Here is a 23,138-nt window from a genome sequence, read left to right on the forward strand (position 1 = left end):
GCTCATTTTTACTTAACAAACATTTCTATGGTGCTGAATGTGTAGTCAAGGCTTCGTGTGGCCCTTCCCTATATTTTAATGAGCTCCTGTGTACTTGATGCTACCATAACCCCTATTTGGGAAACTGAAGCACAGAGAGGTTCCATGACTTGTCCAGAGTCACACATCTGGCAAAAACTTGGGCTGTCTGGTTCATCTTCCATGTTCCTTACTCTCCCCTGTGTCATCTGAGGAGGTGGGTGCACAGTATAATTGTTTAAAAGTCTTAGTGCCAAATGTGCCCTCCCCTATAAGAGTGATCAACCCTGCTTGTGTGGTGGTGCAAGCCCTAGACTTCATCTATATTTGCACAGGAAGAGGATTCACAAGCACTGTAGAGTTGAAATACAAATTTTATCTGCTTCTGGCCCCTTCCCAGATTTATCCTGCATTTCCTTTTTAGTTTGGTTGTGTGTTAGAGTAGCAATTCTCTTCCTTTCACATCCCCCAGGATCTTAGAAAAAGGACAGGAGTTGGGCAAATGGAAGAAACAAACTGAGATTTAACTCCACCAGTAAGCAAGTGGCTCAGATCAACTGTTCACCAATTTTAAATGCTTCAAAAGAGGCATGTCATAGGAAGGTTCCTTTCTCACACCCATGAGGTACTAGGCTTTCAAGACAGCATTGATGATAAGGTATCAGGTGCACTGGCAGGCTAATGCTGGCTATCAAAGGAAAGGCTCAAAGCTGTGGACACTTCTAGATCCCCCTGCCCCCTCCTGATTTTTCTCACTGGAGTTGTCTGAGTCAGTATTATTTCTTCTAAACAGTACTTGATACTCAGGCAGGGAAGAGGTGAGGAGAGAGGCATATGCATGGAGAGAAGTGGAGAGGAATGGACTTGCTAAGCCAAACTGATTCATGGGGAAAGACCTAAGTTATTTTTTTCCTCCTAACTTTTACATGAGCTCTATCTTGGAAAGTCACAGTTTACACGTTGTTGAAGTGATGGACTCAAGGCTCTGCTTATGAAAGGAAAGCAACTACGATAGAAATGTGTAGTTTATGGGTGGGAACTGCATTAAATTGGGTATGAGCCACCACCCATCTATCCAATGTGCATAGTTCCAATGCTTTCCTAGGGCAAATCCATGTGAAATGTCACCAGGAGCAGAGTCCGCGCTTACTTCTCAAGGTCACCAGTGACTCTCCTTCAGTGACTGAAAAGTATAAAACACTCTTGGTTTTGTCCAAAGAAATCATTGAGAACATGTGAGGGTACAGTTCCTGGTTTGGACTGAGCTGCAAAACTCATGACTGAGGGACAGGCAAAGCACATTTAGAAAAGACCAAGCAACACTTTGGCGTGCAAAGCAAAGTTCCTTACCTGCATAGAAGTCGGGGCTGTAGACCGCGCCCACAACTGGATTTAATTTCCAGCCTTAAAATAAGCACAGAAGGATTACATCACATTTGAGTCAGGAACTTCTCTCCCTTCAGGTCACCACAGTAAAAACAGACTGAGAGGGTGTGCTACTTTGTGTTTGGAAACTCTGAGGCTATGAAAGTTGAACATGCACTACATCGCTTGCAGACTCTGGGGTCTGTGGTTTTGGTTTGCTGCTACTGCAGGGGAATGGAATGAAGAGCCACTGGCCGGCTACAGGTGAACCTTGTGAAAAGGACAGGATTTATTTTCAATCACATCAGTAAATCCACTATCACAATTTCAGCTTTTGTCTTATTTCATATAACATTGCTGGATAATCCATCTCACCGTGCCTGTGTTAAAGTCATAGATATTTAAAAGCTTGCATAAACAGGACTCTGTGAGGGAACGTACTCTGACGATTAGCGTTCCTGATCATGACCTCTAGATAGTACAGAATTCCAATTCTCTGCTGTGTGCTTTGTGAATAGCAGAGGCACTGTTAGTTTAGCCCCTAGAGAGCTGGCATGGAATACATTTCAATGCAACCAAGAAGCCTAAAAACCTTTAGCAGTGCTAAATACTGAAGGTAACTTTCAAACCACCTCTCTATGACATTAACACTGGTCTCTAGGTTTCTAATTTGTTATTGATAGAAAGATGCCTTAAATATGAACTCTGGCTTCTTAGAAATGTTCAATAAAGAAGAAAGCACACAAACAACCATAAGCTAAAAAGCACATCACAGATCTGTTGGATTTTTTTTTAATTTTTCCTTTTCCTTTTTTTTGGGGGGGATGGGGGTTTGAAGTATTTCATAACATAAGAAAGAATGCATACGCCTCAGAGCATGTGATTGGCTCTGATATTTCTTGTAAATCCCTGTGGAAATTTCAGTAGTAAAGTGGGTTTTGAGACAGGGTCTTGTGTACCCTATGAATCTTATGAAGCTTGGGCTGGACTTGAATTTCTTATGTAACTTAAGATGGCTTTGAACTTTGGGTCTTCCTGTTTCCTACTCTGAAATACTGAGATTATAGGTTTGGGAAGCCATACTCAGTTTATGATGTGATGGGTTTAGATTTAATGATTTATATATGCCAGCTATGCCATTTTTCTAAGGGAGCTCCATCCCGTGGGCCCATGTTTCTCAGACCAAGGGCTAAATACCAAAAGTTTTTCAATAAACGGACCTGATAAACAGAAATGGCTCCTATCTAGGTGCTGTTCTGTCTTGGATGAGACTCGTTCCCTGTGTTGTTCTCTATCTGAGCATCTGGCCTCTAGCAGGTGGTGCTGTTTTAAGACATTGAATAGCCTTTGAGAAGTTGGGCCTAGCTGGAGGCAGGGGCATGCTTGGTCTCAGACCTTGAGGTACTTCATGTTGGAGAGGTTGACCATCTGCAACTTTCTGATTAAGTCATCCTCCATTAAGGTCTCAATAGCTGTGCTATACCCCTTATTATCTCTGACCTTTTCTTCTAAACAAGGCTACCCACTCCCAGACAGGGAGCTTGAGTATCTTTTTGGATATTATGCTTGCACTAGACGCTACCTTCACTTTTCCCTTCACCCTTGAACCTTGATCGTTTTCTAGTCTTCCCTGCCAGCCAATGGCACTTCTAATAATCCACTCACTTAAAATGCCGCCCAATAGTTACTACCTTATCTTCCTATCTCATGCAGTCCATTCATTAAACTTGGGAGCGTGCCTTCCTTCTTTACAATCTGTTTCTTGCCAGACTAGAGTCATAGCAAAGCAACATAAACAATAATTAAAAGGCACCCCTGTGGCTAGAGAGATAGCTCAGTGTACTACTCAGAGTAATGAAGCTCAGGCCCCAGCACCTATGTTGGGTAGATCACAAACTCCTAGAACTCCAGCCCCAGGGTAATCTGACTTCCTTCTCTGCCCTCTGTAAGCATCTACACTTGTATGCACTTAATCTATACACCCACACTCACGCACACCCACTCACATGCACACACATGTACACAACTAAAAATCACTATCTTTAAGCAATGGAAGATAAAACATCCTATTTATCTCCATTCCTCTCCATCCATTCTATTCACAATGACCAAGAAGTATGCAAAAACCACCTGCTCCTTACAGATACTCAAACTCTGTATCTTCTTTCTGGACTCCGGAGAGACACAGACTCTTTGCCTTGGACTCGAAGACCACATGGTCTAAGCAGGTCCATTCACTTTGCACCACTGTCCCCACCTCTCCAAGATACAGGGTGTTGGTCTTTTACATCTGAAAACCACCAAGGCTAACTGAGCATGCAGAGATTTTTCTGGCCTTGCTTGGAGAACTCTTCGAAACACTATTCCAAGTGTCCTGGTATTGTCTGGGTCTCCAATTCCTTTCCAAAACATGATACTCAAGGTCATTCTCCTGCCTCATGAATCAATGGACACTCATTGATTCATTTTCCAGTTACATTTTCTGCATAGCTACTAACAGTACCTAAAACTATTTTCTCTTTCCTTTCCTTTTCTTCCCCTCTCGTCATTTCTTTCTCTTCTTATTCGTTTTCTTTCTCCTTCTCTCATATGGAAACTGAAAGTAAATCAAGGCGACAGTGTCAAGCACAGTCCCAGGCACTTAGTGCACATGATAAACACTCAATATTCCATACGCATGGACTTAGTCTTCCTCTAAAGAAATCAAAAGGTACAAAGAGCTTTTCATATGGTCTTTTAAATAGTCTCATTTCCCTCTGGCTAGGATTTGGTCTCCTTCTGCCCTCCAGAAGTCAAAGGTTCTACATGCAATGAAGGATCTGCTAAGGACTGCCATCTTACAGTGAAGGCAATGAAAATTGCCCTTGAAAGTCACCTCAGAGCACAATTGCTCAGACTCACAGACTTCAAGAAGACTTATGTAAATGTATGCAAATCACACGCAAATGGACTTATCCTTTCTGTGGCTCCTTCTTGTACCTGGAAGAGACCCCTGGGATAACCTTGGTGGAAGTACAAGCCCGGCACTGTCAGGAGAATGGACAAAATGATTCCAATTTTAATTTCTGAGACAGTTTATGTATGTCCCCAGGCTTTGCAAACTCTGAGATTTTCATCAGGGACATTAAGCCAAACAATGAGGCTTACAAAAGAGAGAAAAGCAGATAAAGTCTACCACTCCCAGCCTCCCAGGGTCCCATCCAACAAGGCAATGGAGCAAATCCCTGGCAGCCTCCTGGAGCTTTACCCCTCTGAGCTCAGCCGTCAGGGAGCTGCAGCAAATCAGACTCCCCACCTCCCCGAAATGTAGCTTGTCCAAGCTTATATGCTAGTCTGCCTCAGAAAAATGCTGGACAAGATCCCTGGTGGATAAGCCTTGTTCTAGTGACCGTAATAAAACTTTAGAAAATGACCTGCATATATTCTAAACAGGGACCTCGTAGATCAAATGGAGCAGGAGGCAACATCCAAAACAGCAAAGCAGTTACTCATACATTGGGCACATGTGTTGTGTTCTTATATATTTTGAGTCACTCCATGGGCTTTTTGCTTTTGTTGTTATTGTTGTTTCTGTTAACAACAACATGCATTCATAGCCAACATATAGATTTCACCTAAAGTGTAGGATTTCTGGTTCTCATGAAAGATTGGAAAAAATGGCAACTTTATGATTGGAATCCCTTCAGATAGCTTTATTACAGGTGACCAGAGGTAAATGTTCAGACAATAACAGCCAGCCAAAACTCCCAACCGTGGCCCTCTGTCATCAAACTGTACTGTTCTGTATACTCAGAGAGAAATCGCTTGTTTCACCTAGTAAACACATCAAAGATAAATGTTTTAGACTGATTTTCAGCCAGGTCTGTCATTCTAAATGTTTGGGAGCCTGAGGCAGGAAAAAAATCTCAAGTTCAAAGCCTAACATGATTATAGCCAACAATGAGTTCAAGGCCAGGGTGGGCAGCTTATGCAAGACCTGTTTCCAAATGAAAAGTAATAACCAAGCTTAGGAGGGAGTTCAGTGGTAGAGAAAGACGATAAACAGAAGGAAGCTTGAAGATATTAGCTGTGAGATGCTGTGTTGTGGGTATGACAGGGCTGTGGCACTCATGGACCTGCACTCATGGGAGCTTATAGTAAGCAAAGGAAGTCGTGGTCTTCACTGCTGAAGCTACTGTTAAGTTACTCTGGCTGCAGTAGGCAGCTCTACCCTCATACCCAAACAAGTGGCCTTGGCAGTGTGGCCTCAAACCAAAGGAAACCAAAAACAAAAGGCAAGGGCGTGGGGCATACTGCGGGACACTTGGGGGAAGAATGGGGTGGGGCAAGGCTAAGAGGAATAAGGATCTAGGTGACTGAAATTTACCAAATGCATGATCGAGACTATCAAAGAATAAACATATTTAAAAAAAGAATAAACAAAATTTAAAAGGAAGTAAAAAAAAACAAATACATAAACAATCAAATATTCTAAGCAAAGCAAAAGCAAGACTGAATTTCTCGGACATGTTTTCTCTATTTCTCCCTTGCTTGGCAGCTCCTTTAACATCTGAATCTTTGCTCCTACAACCTGGCCAGAAAGAATGAACGTGATTGCCCTTTAAGGCTGAGGCTTCTGTGGAGTCATAGATTCTTGCTCCACAAGCAGACAGTCAAACCAAGGCCACTGCTTCTATCTTGCACTATAGTGGAACTTTTCTTCCTCAGAAGATCCCAGTTACCTAGGGTGTTGGGTCCAATGATTGTCTGTCTCCCACTGCACAGAGTCATGCAGGGAGACTCTGAGTAGCTTGGCCACATGTCAGCAGCCACTAACAGAGCTCACACCAGAAGCAAAGACTTCCTATCTTCATGATTGGGTATTTTTGCCCAATTCCAGCTTTGTAAAAATTTCTAAGGAATCACAAATCCTATCTAACAGCCATGCTTTGCCAACTTCTAGAAAATCCCTTCAAGTCCAGTTCTCAATTTGTTATCCAATGTACAGAGCCCCCTTCTTCTACCCTCTCCCTATCTAGCCACAGACATGATTTTAGAAGAAATGGGAGAGGGGGGGGGGAAAGACACTAATTCCCTTATTGAGGAGCTTTCTGACAAGTGTAATTTACAAAAACTTCTACTTCTCCTTCTATTGTCTTTTATAATATTAGAACATCTTTGGACTACCTCTCATATCCTCCACACTGATCTCAGCCACAGCCTTCTGTAGCAGATCCCCCTCCACAGGCTTCTATGTCACTTTCTCGTTACATTAGGACCAGTCCTGGCATCATAGAGATCCCAAAACCATTGAAACCTCAATTGTATGCATAACTGAAGAAACTCAGGAATGTGACATTGGCAACTAATTTTTTATTACAAAACTTGAAGATTGGCTTCAACGTTTGACAACTTATAACTTTGGGAAAGGTATTATTTCTATGTTTTATAAATCATACATGTAAGGAGGGAATCCCAAAACGATTACTCTCTTAGTCCAGTATGGCTTCATAGGTACCAACATTTTATTCTCTGTGATGGTTTGAATATAAAATGCTCCCAAAAGGCTTATGTGTCAAGGGCCTGCTCATCAGATGATGAGGCTGGGAAGTGATTAGATCAGTCATAGTTAAGGTATTAACCTCCTGAGGGATTCATTACATGATGGCATTGGAGGGACGGGTTGAAAATGCAGGCTCTTTAAAAGTTGACCTGAAGGAGTATGCCTGTGAGGGAGACTCATGGTCCTTGGGTCCAGTCTACATCTCAGCCTCCTGTTTGCCAAAAAAGGAGTGGTCTCTGGTGCACATCCAACCATCTCGATGCTCTCACACAGTTCCGAGCCCACGGAGGAGCCATGGGCTCCTGCAGGGACCCTTAGAAATTACTGGTTAAAGCACACCTTTTTTCTTTATGCCAGGCATTTGCGTCACAATGACACAAAGCTTCACTACCACTATCTCTGACAAAACCCACACCCTCCTAAAGATTTTAAGGACCTTTATTTTTTCAAATTGTATTCAATTATAATTTGAAGAAAATTCTAGGCATAATGGCAATACTTCAGTGTGAAAGAAGAGGCTCCATTCACTGCTCATGACCTCTTTTTGAAAGACAGATGATGATGCTATCTTTCCAGGGCCTCCACTTGGGTGCAGAGTCTTTGAAACATCTTACATAACACACAGTGTTACAGAAATACCAGCCAGTTTGAATGGGCTTTGACTTGTGCTTAAAATTCCTATAGAGTCAGTTTTCATTCCTTGGATGGGAAATTAATCAATTACACTTCCTTTAAAATAAATACATATATAATTGCATGGCTGAAGGAATCACATTTGATTTCTTTGTTTTACATTTGTATGTATGTATGTATTTATTATAGTATACATTTGAATATATGTATATGCTTGCATGTATGAGCATGTGGATATGTATGTGTGCTTGCATGTATGTATTATAGTGTGCGTATGAATAGGTATGTGTGCTTGCAAGTATGTAGATGTGTGTGTGTGTGTGTGTGTGTGTGTGTGTACACATGTGTGCATGCCCACATATACAGATGGAGCCCAGGGTGAAGTCACCATGTTCATGTCTTTCTACATCTCTCTTCACCTTATTTAATAAGGAAGGTCTCTTATCTACCTATCCAGCTTTTCCAAGATTTTCCCCATCTTCTCATACCTCAGATATAGATATTGTGGCAAACATCTACTTGCCATTTGCACGGTGCTAGAAATCCACACCCAGCCCTCATTCCTAAGTATTCTACCCACTGAGCCATCTTCCCAGTCTCTTGTATGTCTGTCTTTCTACTCAACACACTTTCACACCTTTCCACCACACTCAAGTACACTTATAATTGTGCAGCACACACACACAAACATGAATGTGCACACACACTTGCTATGCCATGAGTTTTTGAATGTGGATGTCAGGGTGAACACCTGCCAGTTGCACAGCTATGAATTTTACCCAAACAGAAAATCCCCATAAACATGCAATTTCAGACATGTTGGGGGCTCAGAGAAACTATTTATACACTTCAAGGGCACATCCTCAGCTGCTGAGGCTGGGGAAACTGGACAGCAGAATAAATTATTATTCTTTCCTTTCCATGTTACATTAAAGGTATATATCTGTTTAATAGCATTGCTTTTGAAGATAAGAACACTGACATCATCAAATTGGTTTCCAAGAAAAAAACTATAAAATGCTAATGTGTTTGTAATGGTACAAAATTAGAAACCAAAATAATCAAACATCAGTGACCACTGGGGATCTGAATCAACCTGTGGAAGGAATGCTATGTAGCCATGAGAAGGACTTAGCTCTGTCTGTCTAGATGGATCAGCATCTAAGGAAGTCCAAATTGATTCATAAGAGCTGATTCAAATCTATGCTGCCATAATGGTATTTATGTCAGGAATGTGTAGATCGCACTGTGAGCGCTGTGCACACAGAGCTATGTGTCTATGTATGTCTTGACCTGAAAATGCAAACTGAATGATAGGCAGCAATGGCTTCTCCTAAGAAGAAGCAAAAGCCAGGCTGGCAAGAGGACTTACCAAAACATTTTCCACCTTCTTTCCTTCCTGATTATTTTCTGCCTTAAAATAAGTCTATGTTTCATGTATAATTAAAACTTTAAAAATAGAAATTTCATACATTTTCCTGTTGTGTGTAATAAAAGTACATTATTTTTAAAACCTATAAACCAAAGATAAATATCTTTTGGTACTGATATTCAACACAGCATTACCATTTTGGTAGAATTACTGACAATAGCTGAAATTACAGTGTACATGCGTTTCATTATTCGGGTTGGTTTTTCTCATTATAATCCTACAGTTACCTTCAGACAGCTCATTTTAATGGATGAAGCAATTCTGCAATGTTCTTATATTCTAACTTGCTAGAGAACTTCTATTTACACATGTGTTGAATATGTATACATGTGACGTGTGTGTGTGTGTGTGTGTGTGTGTGTGTGTGTGTGAACATGTACACATGCTGGGAGGCCTGCACAGAACTTTGAGTGTCCTGGTTTGTGGTTCCATGACTTTTTCCTATCTGAGGCAGGGTCACTCATGGAATCTACAGTTAAGCTAACAGCCAGACAGCTGGAATGATTCTTCTGCCTCCACCGTGCATGGAGTTGTCCTTACAAGCAGGTGTGTAGTCACACCTGGTTTGGTGTGTGTGTGTGTGTGTGTGTGTGTGTGTGCATGCTGGAATCTGGACTCGGCTCTGTTTCTTGCTATGTCGTCTTTCTTGCTAATTAACATCAAAGCAGAACTCTCCCTTCTTATTCCTTCATAGATCTTTATATTGAGGAGAAATGGATCAAACTGTGAGAACAAATTTAATAACTCTTCATATAAATGGGAAGCACATTTTTCTGATGGTGGGACTCAAACCCAGAGTTTCATCCATGCTCACCGAATATCCTACATCTGAACTACAGCCACAGCCGTATGTCAGTTCTTTTTAATGATAAATTCTGAGAAATAGCCGTCGTAACCACAGAAAGTCTTTGTCCTACAGGAGTCTGCAGTACGAGTCCATGGACTGCCCTGGCCCCATGACCCTCAGGGATACCTGCATCAGAGAGAATAACCCACTCCTGCAGCCACTTTCCCATGGGGCTCAGCCATCAGCTTCCTCAGAATCCTTTAATATCCAAGAAGTCTGAAAGCCAGCACCGAATTCCGTAACTACACTTCCAAGAGTGACAAATTATGGACGCTATATGGATTAAAACACAGCAAAAAAGAAATTATTCTTTCCTTAATTTGCTAGCATTACAAAAAAAAATTAAATGATGCAAATCATGATTGGTGTCAGTCCTGGGGGAGGGGATTACTCTAGAGAGATGGTATGGCTGAATTGGAAAGCTGTATTTGCTTTGCTGTGAAAATCATCTCTGAGGTAGTTCACTGTAGCCGGTCAGCAATGAGACAGTAGCCACGGAGGGCCAGTGTGGTCTTTGGCACACATGAACTTACAGCAGCTGTGCTTACCGGCCCAAGATCTGCACAGTTTTTAAAAAGAATCCCAGCACAGATTGGTGGGAGGTTCCTCAGACCACCCCTGGCAAAGCCGCTGGCACTCTGTGGCTACTGGGCCTTGGAGGGTCAGGGTCACTTTTCTTTAAGAGTTTGACCACTGATGAGTTCTTCGGGACCACAGTGGATCATCCCATGCAATACTTACTGGAGTCAGTGGGTTAAAACAAACAAAGTCATGAATTTGGCGGGAGGTATGACGGAGACTCCTTGGGAGAGTTGGATGCAGATGAGAAAGAGAAGGGGTATACATGTATTTTCAAAGAGAAGAGGAAAGAAACGGATTCCCTGATCAGAGAACATTGTGGCCCCACAGGCAGAGAGGAAGTCTCGTGAAGGGGGGCGGGTGTACTCACCATTGGTGTAGGGGTTCACGGCCTTTTTATTAGTCATCACACGTGCTGTCGCATTATTAACCTATACACATAGAAAACTCAAGTGAGTTCGGACGCCAAGCCCAGCCCATGATCTAATTAGTTGCATGCATTATGACTGTCATTACTTATTGAAATCAAACAACACCAAAAAAAAAAAAATAACAAAACAAAACAAAAACCACCAGAATCTTAAAACAAAAACTACGATGCATTTTAATTTACAAATGGCAGTAGATGCATAACCCCCCCCCAAATCATACATTTTTATAATTACATTTACTTCATAACCAATTTAACTTACGAATCATTTCAATAAAGCAATGTCATCTCATTTAAAAGTTTAATAAAGAGACGGTAAAAGCAAATTAAAAGATACTGCATAATTGAAGATTTTAAAGCATGCGTGTGCTCCATGGTAACACAGAAACAAGAAATAGGTTTTTAAACAAACAAAAAAAAATCGAGTTAATATGGAAGGGGCATGCAGTGGAGAAGAGGGAGGAGACAAAGTACAGGGGACATAAATGTCAAGGGAAGGGACAGACAAGTTTAAGCCGTGTGCAACACTTCGGGAGGGGGAACCATTGGGAAGCAACATCTAGCATTCAACACTTGGAACAAGAGCCTTGTACATCGCAAGAATTAACGAATCATTCAAGCTTTAAAGTCACAGCTAACAAAAGGGTAAAGGAGAGGGTGCATTGTGTAACACAATATGGCGTTAAGGGTCTGAGTAAGATGTGCACTGCTCGTAACTCAGTCCAGTCAGAGCCTCCCAGGCTAGCTTAGAACGTACACTCAATTACAGGCGTACCAAAGACCCAAAAAAATGGAGCATCAAGAAAACTTAATACAACAAGTCAAAAAAATTCACGTGGTAGAGAGATATGTATAGATATATCAGCACTAAATACGTGAAGCGGCAGATGGACTCGTCACTTACCATTCACCACCATCGCCAGCATGGGTTTGTATACAGTTACCATGGTTACTGAGAGTTTGGTGAGGGGCCTAAGCGTTACCGTCGAGGGGGGAAATAAAAAGGCAAAATATGCAACATCTTACTCCAAAGACTAAAGCATTTTTAACTGGTAATCTTTTTTGTTTGTTTTTTAAGTTTTAACAGATATGACCCTTTGATTGTGTTGAAGAGGAACCCAGTGGTATAACGGGCAGGCGCTGGAGGTCAGAATGTGGGGTCTGCATTGCCAATCAACAGGGGCCGTGTATTGAGATGGGAAATCCTGATTGCCTATTCAATGTCTAATCGGAAGAGAGCAAGAATTCAAGCTGGCTTTTGTTTCCTTGTGGAACATTTAATGACAAGTGCCTCTCATTTCTTTTTCTTTTTTTTTTCCTTTTTTTCTTTTCTGTTTTAGTATTTTGAATGTTATTGTCTTTGAAATTTGGTCTAATTTGCAAACCACTGTGGATCCCTCTTCAACCCTAAAGTGGACTGAAAAAGAAACAAAACAAAACAAAGCTTGCTATATTTGGTTTGGTTTGAATACTGTGTCCTCTTTGGGTCCTACAGCACCCATTGTTCATAAAACATTGAAAATAAACTAAAACAAACAAACAGAACCTTTCATATTAACCTTCCTCTCATCTCATTTTTTTTTTTTTTGCCATCTACTCTCAAGCAGTCCTATAAAGAATAACATAAAGTAAAATGTAACGGAAAAGTAAGGCCAGTTTTCCTTTTTATATATAAATATATATAAATATATAAGTATATATAAATGATGAGAAGGGAATAGGGTCACACACGAGACACCATGATGTGCACCTGGAGGGACGAATGAGCGTGAAGCAGACATTTATAAAAAAAGAGGAAAAGGAAAATATTTTGGACATGCACCTCGATTTTACGGCCCTCTACCACGGTACCGTGCAATTTCTCCCTCGCCCTGTCCGCATCCGCACTATTTTCGAAAGTTACGAAACCAAATCCCTGCATGCAGGAGGGAGAAGGAGAACAACATGCACATTATTATTCCAGTCAACGACCACTTGGTAAAGTTCTCTCGCTTTCATTGCTATGTCTTGTCCTGGCTTCGGTTCTGTAACATGCAAATTAGAGAAATTATAAGAGCACTAAGATGTGCAGTCATTAAGCACCAAACGTGAACGAGATTTTTTTTTTTTCCCCTCTCACCCGTTAGCTGGAAACCCGTAAAGAATTCAAAGATGGATATGAAAACAAAAACCAAACCGACAAACAAAACAAAACAAAAAAAATACCTTTCTAAACATCACTACAGAAGGAAAAGAAACCAACCGAAAGGAAAATGGAATCAAAAGAAGTGTACAGTCTCCACAGAGAATAAATGAAAGAACAAGGAAAAAGAAAGGGAACCCGATCCTTGACATGCAAATTAAAAAGTAAAACAGAATAAAACGTGTGCACAGAATTCAACAGTGAATGCTCAAGTCCTGTCACATTGCCTACGGAGTCATGCTGCGTGGATTTAAGAACAGTTCTTCTTCATGCAATTTTAGGGTTATTCAAGTCTTTCAACGGTACAGCCTGTGCTTCTCAAAAATAAAAGGAACAAGCCTAAAAAAAAGGAAAGACCTTTTTTTTTTTTTAATAATAAATCTTGATCTTGTGGTTCTAATAAACAAAAACATAAATCACATGAAATGAATACAAATTAAACTCTCGTTGGTTAACAATGTAGATAAGCAAGTTCCATTCTACGTCTGTAGTCTCCCCTCCCCCACCCTCCCCCCTCCCCCTCCCCGAAATAACAAAAGGCCTTGGAATTTGACCTTTCACATTAGTTCATTAACCAGAAAACAATGCTCTATGGTACTAGGCTGGTCGTCATTGGCTATAGCAACAGGTAGCAGAGTAAAGACATTTCCCGGATGGGGTGAATCTGTGCAGCACACTGAGACCTTCCTTGATTGATCAATAGCAAGGACGCACTCTTTGCTTTACCACAGTACAGTTTTGCTTTTAATATTTCAACATCCACCATGTACCCTACTAATCTATCTTGTCAAAATCCACATTTATTCCTCACTGACAGGTTTCTAAGATGAGTACAGAAATCTGACATACTACCATTTCTAAACTCTTTAAGCTTATCTGTACATTTTGTTTAGAAATATATACACCAACCTTTGGAAGAGCATGGGTACACTGGGGTCACTGGGGAGTAATTTTTCACTGCATGGGGACTATCAATTTGCGCAGAATAAGCCTCATGCACAGTGAGGGCCCTTGCCTCATCCTCATGGCTGACATTCAAGTTTTCAAATAAAATGTGCAAAATATAATACATGTTGAGTGTAATACCCATCCTGTACTTGGCGCCAGTGATGACCTCACAACTGAGCGACATTGGAGAAGGGTTCCTTGGTAGACTCACTAGGAGACACTATGGAACCAGACTTGTCTGTGGAGGGCTCGAGCTGTGCATGTGTTCAAATGCTGGGAGATGGGTATTTGTCAACAGAAGACACAGGAAAAGATCAGATCTGGTTACCTGGATTGAGTGACTTCATATTGCTCTTCCTGGAGTGGGGATTCATAAGTATGGCATGCCTGAGTGATCCCATTAATACACAGTGGCATGTTCCATAAAAGCATTGCACATGTTGCCTACCTACTCTGGGTGCTCAAAAATACTTGCACATAGTATTTTAGTTTTGGCGAGAAAGGGACAACTTTTTTTTATGGCAAAGGACAGAATTTGAAGGGATGGGTTGCTTCATCTGACAGCTCTATACTGGCCAGTGGTTCACAGATTCAGTTGTGCATCAGGAAGGAACAGAGCATGTTCACACATGGGTTCCTGAAGCCTCATTCTGTATTCACCACATCAGAAACCCTGAGCAGAGACCACATATCCTTTTGCCTTGCAAAACTATTTACATGATTCCGTGGCTGGATTTTCCCAGTCTTTCTATTACACACCCACAGAAACGAAGTTGCATGTGTTGGAATAAGTAAAATGTTATATCCCTGCTTTGGAAAATGTCATCAGTGGAGAAGGGTGAGTTTATGACTCTAATTTTATGCGTAGATGTAGGGGACACAGTAAAAATCATATGCCCAAGGTGTCTCAGACATGACCTTTCTTTCCTTTAGGCCTAAGTCTACAAGCATCCAAGCCAAGCACATAGGAATCGCTAAGAGAAATCAGGGGATCTGTACTTCAGTCAAGAAAAGGTAATCTATAATTCCCACTTCAGAGATGGAGGAAAGGGTGTCGTCTTTTCAACTGAGACCAGAATATGACATGTTGAGACTTGTGACAGACAAGTTCGAAGCTGAGCTGGTGCTAGAGATCATCCCCCAGGCCATCAGCCTGGAAAATTCTCCCTTCCACCCAGAACAGGAACATTACAGCATCTTTGGGTCAGAAAATGATCAGAAGTACGTGAAGAAACTGCCACCAGGACTAGAGACATGCTCATCTGTCCCTCTCGGTTATCAGGTGTTCTGTCGCTAAAGCCCTAGGCCCTGTAAAAGTGGGAGCTAAGACATATGGAGGTTTCAGATGGCCTTCCCTGTGGTCAAGAGCACATTTCAAGGGAACAGCACCTTGCCATTCTTAAAAAGATGATTACATTTGCAGATACAGTGGAGTGTATTCTGTCCATGCAGAGCTGAATATGGCCGTGCAAATACTAGGGAGGCTGGGGCAGGGAAATCACAAGTTCAAGGTCTGCCTAAGTGACTCAGCCTAAAAACAAAAATAAAAGGGACCCTGAGGTGTACCTAGAATGCTGGTCTGGCAAAGGTTGATTGCTTCCGTGGCATAATTAAAGAGAGTCCCAAAGGAAAGGAAAGAAGGCGGGAAAGAAGGATAAAGGAAATGAAAAAGGCAGAAAGCAGAAACAGGAAGGAGGGAAGGAGGGAAGGAGGAAGAGACATGGGAGCCCTAGAACATGGTTTGCTGATCAGTGCCTTTTAGTGAATCACAAGGTCTCACTCTCCTGTATCTTCCTCCCTCCTCCTTTCTAACTCTGATGCTTTCCGGTGGTGGATTTCCTTTGGGGCCCTCACATGGATTCCCTGTTTTATATCCTGGAATGAGGAACTCATTTTGACATTCTAGTCAACATGAAAAGTCAAGCCCTTCCGTTTCCAACCCAGTGAGCATGTATAGAGAGCAGGTAAGATGTCAAGAAGGTAATAGAAACTCATTTTCCTGAGGACCACGAGCCTCAAGTTCATATCTTTCCAATGTCTTTTGCATCTTTGTGAGATACCATCTTCTCCCCTTCCTCCTTTCATTTCTTCCTCCTTCGTTCACCTCAACTCCGTTCCTCCTCTCAAGAAGCCTCTCCATCTCCAACCACGTGCTCAGCGTCTCATCAGCCCCTGGTGTCATGGCAGAGTGCAGCACATTTGACGGCAGCTGCTCAGGACTTCTCTTGCCTAATGCTCAAGGAAAAGCAAGGCTAGCAGCATGTCTCTCTTCCTCAAGAACGATTCAACTGAAGAGGAAATGACTCACAGTTGTGTATCCACTGTCAGAGACCAAATTACACATGTCTTAGGTATACTAGAGAATAGCTAATTCGGACTTATTCTGGGAAACAAAGCATTTCAGAACCAAAAGAATGACTTTAAATCTCTTAAGAGAATTGAATTGTACCATTCATTATGCCTGCATGTAGACTAGTTCTGATAAGCAAGTTTGCCTGTCATTCCTTTCCTACAGTATCCACATATATGTCAACTATTCAGGCTGCGTGCTTCTAAAGCACCACAGATATTGCTTGCAGATGTGCATCCACACACATACATAGAGTTATCCTCTCTTAGCTTTGAGTCATCCTGCCTCAGGTAGTACCTTATACAGAATAAAGGACCAAGAGGAGATTTCCTGGTCTTCTGGGTCCACTGGTTTCCTTGACAATAGAGCCAGCAACTGATGGAAATGGGTTCCTTACAATGATTCATTTTCTTAAAGGCTAAGATGGAAATACTCCTCAAATAAGGCCCTTTCCTATAAAAGATGCCAAATGTCAGGGACATTCCAGGGACGTGGCATCACTAGAACGCACATCTGCAAGAGAGGGAGTGCAGGCTCCCACCCAGAGAAACTAAAGGCCACTCTGGATGTTACCTAACCTAAAATAAAAAAATAGGAAGACAAACAAAACAGTCCAACAGAGTCCAGGCTTCAGATGCTGAAAATGGAAATGCTCTTTTCCCTAAAGCCACCAGGGACAGGCTCATCAAGGAGATGATGGGGAAAGTCCTAAAAACAGCACTCTGAAAATAGCCAACAATACTCTAGTGGTATCCCCAAACATCTCTCAAAAAGGAATGGAATAGCTTTCTTCGACTGACAAAAATCTTACTAAACAAAATGTGATTTAAGGAGGAGTTCTAAACAAGTCACAGACAAGGAAGAAAAATATAAAAAAGAAAGAATCCCACATGGCAATGATTAGGTAAAGAGCTTCCGAATCAGAACCAAGCTGGACACAGCATATATCATCTTCTCCAGTTTTGCCAGGAATCCACTGAGCAAAGCTTAGTCCTAACTATATCCTTCTCTTGGTACACCTCGATCTGCAGGCATAACAACATTCAATGGTTTTCAAAGAAAAACAGCTAACTTCTTTCCCTTGCTCTAGCTAAGAGGTCAGACTACAAGAATGGAAAATAGCTAAAGTTGGCAAAGAAAGACCAGGTCCCCAAATGTGCAAAACTGCAGACTTTAATAGACTGACTTTCCATTCATCTGGCAGACTACGGTACAAGTTCATGTGGAAAAGCAAGTCCTCAAATTTTGTTTCCTCAATTCCATCAACACTGGCCTCTTCGGTCAATGTTAAATCAACTTAGGACGGGTTGGACAGAGGGTGGGTGCTGTAAGGAATAAAAAACCATAAAGTTTACTTCATAGTGTGGTTACTGTGCCGTGCGACACACTACAAAAACCAGTGGTGCTTAGGGCCTACCTGGATGCCTACTTGCTGTGAGTTGCCCATTGAAGGGACATTATGAAGTCCAATCACAGTCTCTGTGTCTGATATAAACGGTCTCAATGCCCACATTCAGAGGCTAAGGATGGAAGGAAGATGGAGGCTTTAAGGTTCCTTAAGATCCAATTAACTGTAGCTGTCCTAGAACCTGAGCTGTTCACAGCCGTGCTTTATCTGGCTTCTGTGACCAATCTCTCCAGCCTCGTCCAACGTCACAGACAATACTGGAACCTCTTATGAAATTATTTCCTATGAGGGGTGTTGCATGAGGCTCTTGAATCTTCTCAGGGTACATAAAGATTAAAAAAGAGGGGGACGTCTTATGCCATCAACAGAGACAGTGAAGAAATACTCGTGGGCAAAGGCAATTCTATGCTCAGGTGAGGGCTTGGCCTTCAGGGAAAAGAGAGACACTGTGTAAGGCATTTTGAGTACAAGCTTGGGGGGTTTGCTAAGGTGTGGATTGTGGGATCGGCTTCAGGGTTTCTGATTTGGTGGGTCTGGGCTGGAGAGGGAGAGTCTGATTCTGTAAGAAGCTTCAGGATGGTGCTAATGCTGCAGAGCCGGGATCCCACTTCTGCAGCCGTGGTAGTAATCAAGCCGTGGAGAGAGGGCACACACTGCAAGTGTAGGATGTTTCTATTGCCTCTGTAGGTACGGGAATTTGCTTAAAGCTTTCCATGAACACTTGTCAGCTCTAGAAAAAAAGCGATTTAAACACTGGTCTCCTAGTAAGAAAATAAACTGGGATCACTAGCACAATACAAAATGAGGATCCGGAACATACTAACGAACAAAATTATGTTCAAAAGGTTGGTGTATATGAGGCTTTTCTGCTCTGCAACCCAGGAAAAGAACTGCACTTTATTAATCCAGAATAATCACGTATTTACCTGCGCATGAGACTATCAACTCACTTTTTAATATAAAGAACATAATTATCACTGAAAAACAAAAAATGTGGCCACATCATTATTTTACCTTTTTAGGTGTGGGTAATTTCCTGTGGAAATTTAAGATATGTAATTATATCTCTATATATTTAAACTGGCAATTAAAAATTACCCCTATACATTTTTAATGGAACCCAATGCATTTCTCAACACTTAGGAAATGGGAGGTGGTGTCTAAAGGCCTTTCCACTAAAGTGTATTTCTCAGGGTGCTGATTCAGGCAGTGCAGTTACTTCCCTTGTCCCCAACAGACATGTCACAATGAGCTAAGACATTCCAAACTGAACCAAGCTGCTTACCTTCGAGCCCCGCTCATTAAAAATAATTTCAACATCTAATATTTTACCAAATTGCTGCAAAGAAACAGAAATATCTCATGAGCAAAGAGCGAAATCAGATAAATTATACAATATACACCAATAATTACTCCTCGAGTCAGACAGCTTTTCCTTATTTAAGAGCATGCATTTTTTTCTTCTGTTACTAAGTGACATGCTAAAACTGAGAAAATGCTAGAAATGCTGTTGTATTCATTATCTTCTGATTATAGCCCTTTCTACCGGGGAAGGAACACTGTCAGAGCCCAGGACAAAATACTAACCAAGAGGTTAATTCTATGTTATTTCTCTCTCTCTCTCTCTCTCTCTCTCTCTCTCTCTCTCTCTCTCTCTCTCTCTCTCTCTCTCTCTGTGTGTGTGTGTGTGTGTGTGTGTGTGTGTGTGTGTGTGTGTGTGTGTGTGTTCGTTCCCAGGCACTGAGCTGCAGAGATTAAAAATGGCTAGTCATTACCTATACAACATTTCCACCAGCCACTGGGATAAACACCCCAAGGGAGCTGAGATTTGGATAATAAAATACCCCACTAGAATGTGATCTTGAAGGTTTTAGCTCTGTGCTCAAAGAAAAAAATAAAATCAGAGCAACCAGAGCATGTGAAAAAAAATGCACACACAAAAGGTACGTCATAATCAAGATATCTGCAGAGCCAGGATGGACCTAGGGTGACCATGTCCCCCAGATGAGAGTCTAGACTTTGAAACAAACACCTTTTACACCCCTACCATGAGCTGGCTCAATAAAAGGCCCAGAAACAAAACCTTCAATTATCAAACAACCAGACAGGCAAATGAAATGCAAATGACCACTGACACTTAAACTTCAAATTTTATAGAATAAATAAATCCCACATAATAGTTGGGACATCAGAGAAGATACTTGCTGTTTATATGAAATTCAAATCTGAATATTGTGTAGTGTGTGTGTGTGTGTGTGTGTGTGTGTGTGTGTGTGTGCGTGCATGTGTGTTAGTAAAAAATCTTGTGATTGGCAGTCTTAGTGAAAGTTGCCTATCAATTAATTGATGACTGGAGCTTACACAAAGAGTTTCTTTGAGAGCATGAACATCTGATAATCAAGAATCCTTTCAATGTAAGTTTCTTATGTTTCCTAGATGTCATAGCAAATGGTGTACGTGTTTCTAGCATATAGCTTGTTCCCCAAAATGCTAGTGGAAATGACTGTTTTAAAGCAGGCAATCTGGCCCAGAAAAGAGTAAGATGGATATTTTTCCTCAATGCTGAATGGAAGGGCAAAGACCCACTTTATTGACTGAACAAAGCAACAAAAGCCAGAGGGATGCATTCCTGCGGACCTTGTTTCTTTGGTATTTTCCTGCCATTCACTGCCTGCATGTGTAGTCTGGGTATTCACTGTAGACTTGGTACCCGACGAGAGAGTCTGTGTTTTCTCTCATCCCTGGATGAGAGAATTAAGCATTCTTTTATAGCAAAGGATAGGGTGTTTGGATGAGGGTGAAGCCAGAATCAAAGGCACAAAGAATAATGATTCCAAGAAGCTGAGTAGTTCCTCTGACCAAACTGCCCAGGTCTATGAATTGCAAAAATTTTGGAGAGTGGATGGCAAGATTCCTGCTAGTACTCAAGAAAAGAATTCTTCTTTAAAATGTTTATATCTATCTGTCTATCTGGTGTGTGTGGGTGTGAGTGGGTGTGTGTATGGGCGTGTGCCATTGAGAGCATGTGGAGGTCAGAGGACAAGTTGGAAGAGTTCTCCTTCTACTATGTGAGTCCTGGGAACTGAACTCAAGTAATTATGCTTGGCTGACAAAGCCTTTGCCTACTGAGCCATCCTGATGACTCAAGAAAAACAACAGAAAATATCTACAATTCACACATTTCAAATACATGTGAAATTCAATCTTTGTAACAATTAGAAAAGCTCACATATATCAATAACCTAGAAACATCAAATGCTTGAAATAACAATAGTTCTGACTGTAGGATATAAAGAATCTCAAATCTGGATCCTTTGTGTCATGGGATCTACTCTTCAAGGTTTGTAACCTTCTTCATAGATCTGCCTTATTTCATAGGGAAGTTCTGGGATAAAGCCAAGGAGAAAAGCCTGTTGTACCAAGTAGAGTACTAATGGGCATCACACAAAAGGACCCTACAATCGGTACACATTCAACATTTAGAGAATTTTATTTTGTTCTTTAAAAATTTTTTCTTTAAAAACTTGTAATTACATTCTGCATTGTGCAGGGTCATGTGCGTGTCCATTTGCCAAGGTATGTGGAGGTCAGAGGACTAGGGATTGAACTCAGTGGGTCAAGCTGGCGGCAAGTACCTTACCTTCTGAAGAATCTTGCCACCACTTTAGAACATTTTTTGTGCCAATTTTTAGGGCAGAGGAAAAAAAAACTCACTAAAAATATACAAAGAAAACTTTCCAATGTGACAAGTGAAGAATTGTTCCTTCAGAGGTGAACCAAGTTCCATAGTAAAGAATCCTCCACTGTGTAAGCTCTTCAAAAGAACAACTGATGCAGAATATCCCATTCCCACAGATGCCTTTACATTTATTTCGGGCATTAGAGCCTAGAAGCACATATATTTATGGAAAGAGAAGGCTGAAAAAGACATCTTCCAACACCGTGAAGCAAATGTCACCCATGGAACACTCCCTAAGCAGTCTACACAAAACACATCCCTTAAAATAAGAACCTGATGAGACAAACTGATCAGAAACCCATCTTAGCATGTGTCATTCCCTAAATGAAACAATGACACCATATGCCCTGGAATGATCTCCAGTGTTTGCTTCCTTGGCAGGTGGCACTGTGTGGATGGTTCTGGAAGCCAGTTAAACGAGCCATAGGAGGAATGCTGAAGCAAGCCCAATTTCTGAGACAGTTGTGCACTGTATTTATAGTATCATTGGTTTAATTGAGAAGTTTGGTACTAATGATGCCAACACAGCTGGCACATCTTCAATTTAAATAGACATGACTCGTTTGCAGACATAACTAGCATTTGTTTGCTTGACAATGTTCGCAAGCATTCAGAGCATCTTGGACCCACATGAGGTATCTCAACGTCTGTATCAAGACCAAAATCCAGAAGCCTATATAGGTGTGCTTGGGCACTTTACTGAGTAGTTTTAAACAACCTTGGATCAAATAATATTTCACACACACACACACACACACACACACACACACACACACACACACACTGTGAAGGATGTTCACCAGCTACAGCAGAAAACTCAGAAGTAAAGGTTAATTCAGAATGTGTGCATCGAGACTGAAGAAATGCTTCCTTCCGGTGCATCTTTTAAATTTTTCTTTATTACAGTTGAGATTTTAGTTATATTTCCTCCTTGTGAAGCATGTTATATACACTTTCTCACTCTCTTTCAAATTCATGTCCCCTCTCTAACTGTTCCAATTGTTACTGTATGCATAAATATATATGTTTATATATATGAATTCTTAAATATAACCCATTCAGTTTCTATAATGCGACCTGTTTGTATGTTTTCAGGGCTGACTATTTGAAACTGGAGAACCAATTCATATGCTCTTCTCTGGAGCTATTCTTAAGGTGACTTAAGTACAGAAAAAGGACACATTGTGACATGTCTTCAAAGTGACTTTACTCTTCCTAACATCCTACTTTATAGAGTGTTGCATTAACATGAAAGGTTCAAGGAAGTCCATCTGTATTGTAGCCATAAAATGGCATCACTCGAGTGTCTTTTACACATGCAAAAATTCATGTGTTAGACAGACCTGAATATTACTTTCCTATCCAAAGTATATTTATTTATTGTGTGTATGTACATGTGTGCTTCTGTGTGTACATATCCATGTGTTTGTGCAGATGTCCATGAATATATATGTGTGGGCATGTGTATGTATGTGGAAAGAGGACAAAAACTTCAAGTGTCCTATCACTTTGTTTTGTGAAACAGGACCTCTCACTGGTTTTGAAGAACCAAGTAGGCTAGGCTGGCTGGCCAGCAAACCCCAGGGACCCCCCCTGAACTCCATTCTAGTACTCGGATTATAAGCATGGGCTACCAATTCTGAGGTTTTTATATGGAATACAGGT

The 23,138-nt window shown here is 41.2% G+C and overlaps 1 protein-coding gene across 21 annotated transcripts in view; it reads right to left on the reverse strand.

Moving 5' to 3' along the window:
- Nucleotides 1-23,138, reverse strand: part of Rbfox1 (RNA binding fox-1 homolog 1) — a 1,521,216-nt gene that overhangs the window by 103,998 nt on the left and 1,394,080 nt on the right. For all 21 annotated transcript variants that reach the window (XM_032912759.1, XM_032912751.1, XM_032912758.1 and 18 more), the window contains 4 exons: nt 19,020-19,073; nt 12,669-12,761; nt 10,787-10,847; nt 1,369-1,422 (listed from right to left, as the gene is read on the reverse strand). In XM_032912759.1, the coding sequence (XP_032768650.1) occupies nt 1,369-1,422; nt 10,787-10,847; nt 12,669-12,761; nt 19,020-19,073 (262 nt within the window). The remainder of the gene's footprint in view (nt 1-1,368; nt 1,423-10,786; nt 10,848-12,668; nt 12,762-19,019; nt 19,074-23,138) is intronic.

Source organism: Rattus rattus, chromosome 9 (genome assembly GCF_011064425.1).
Source record: "Rattus rattus isolate New Zealand chromosome 9, Rrattus_CSIRO_v1, whole genome shotgun sequence".
NCBI lineage: Eukaryota > Metazoa > Chordata > Mammalia > Rodentia > Muridae > Rattus > Rattus rattus.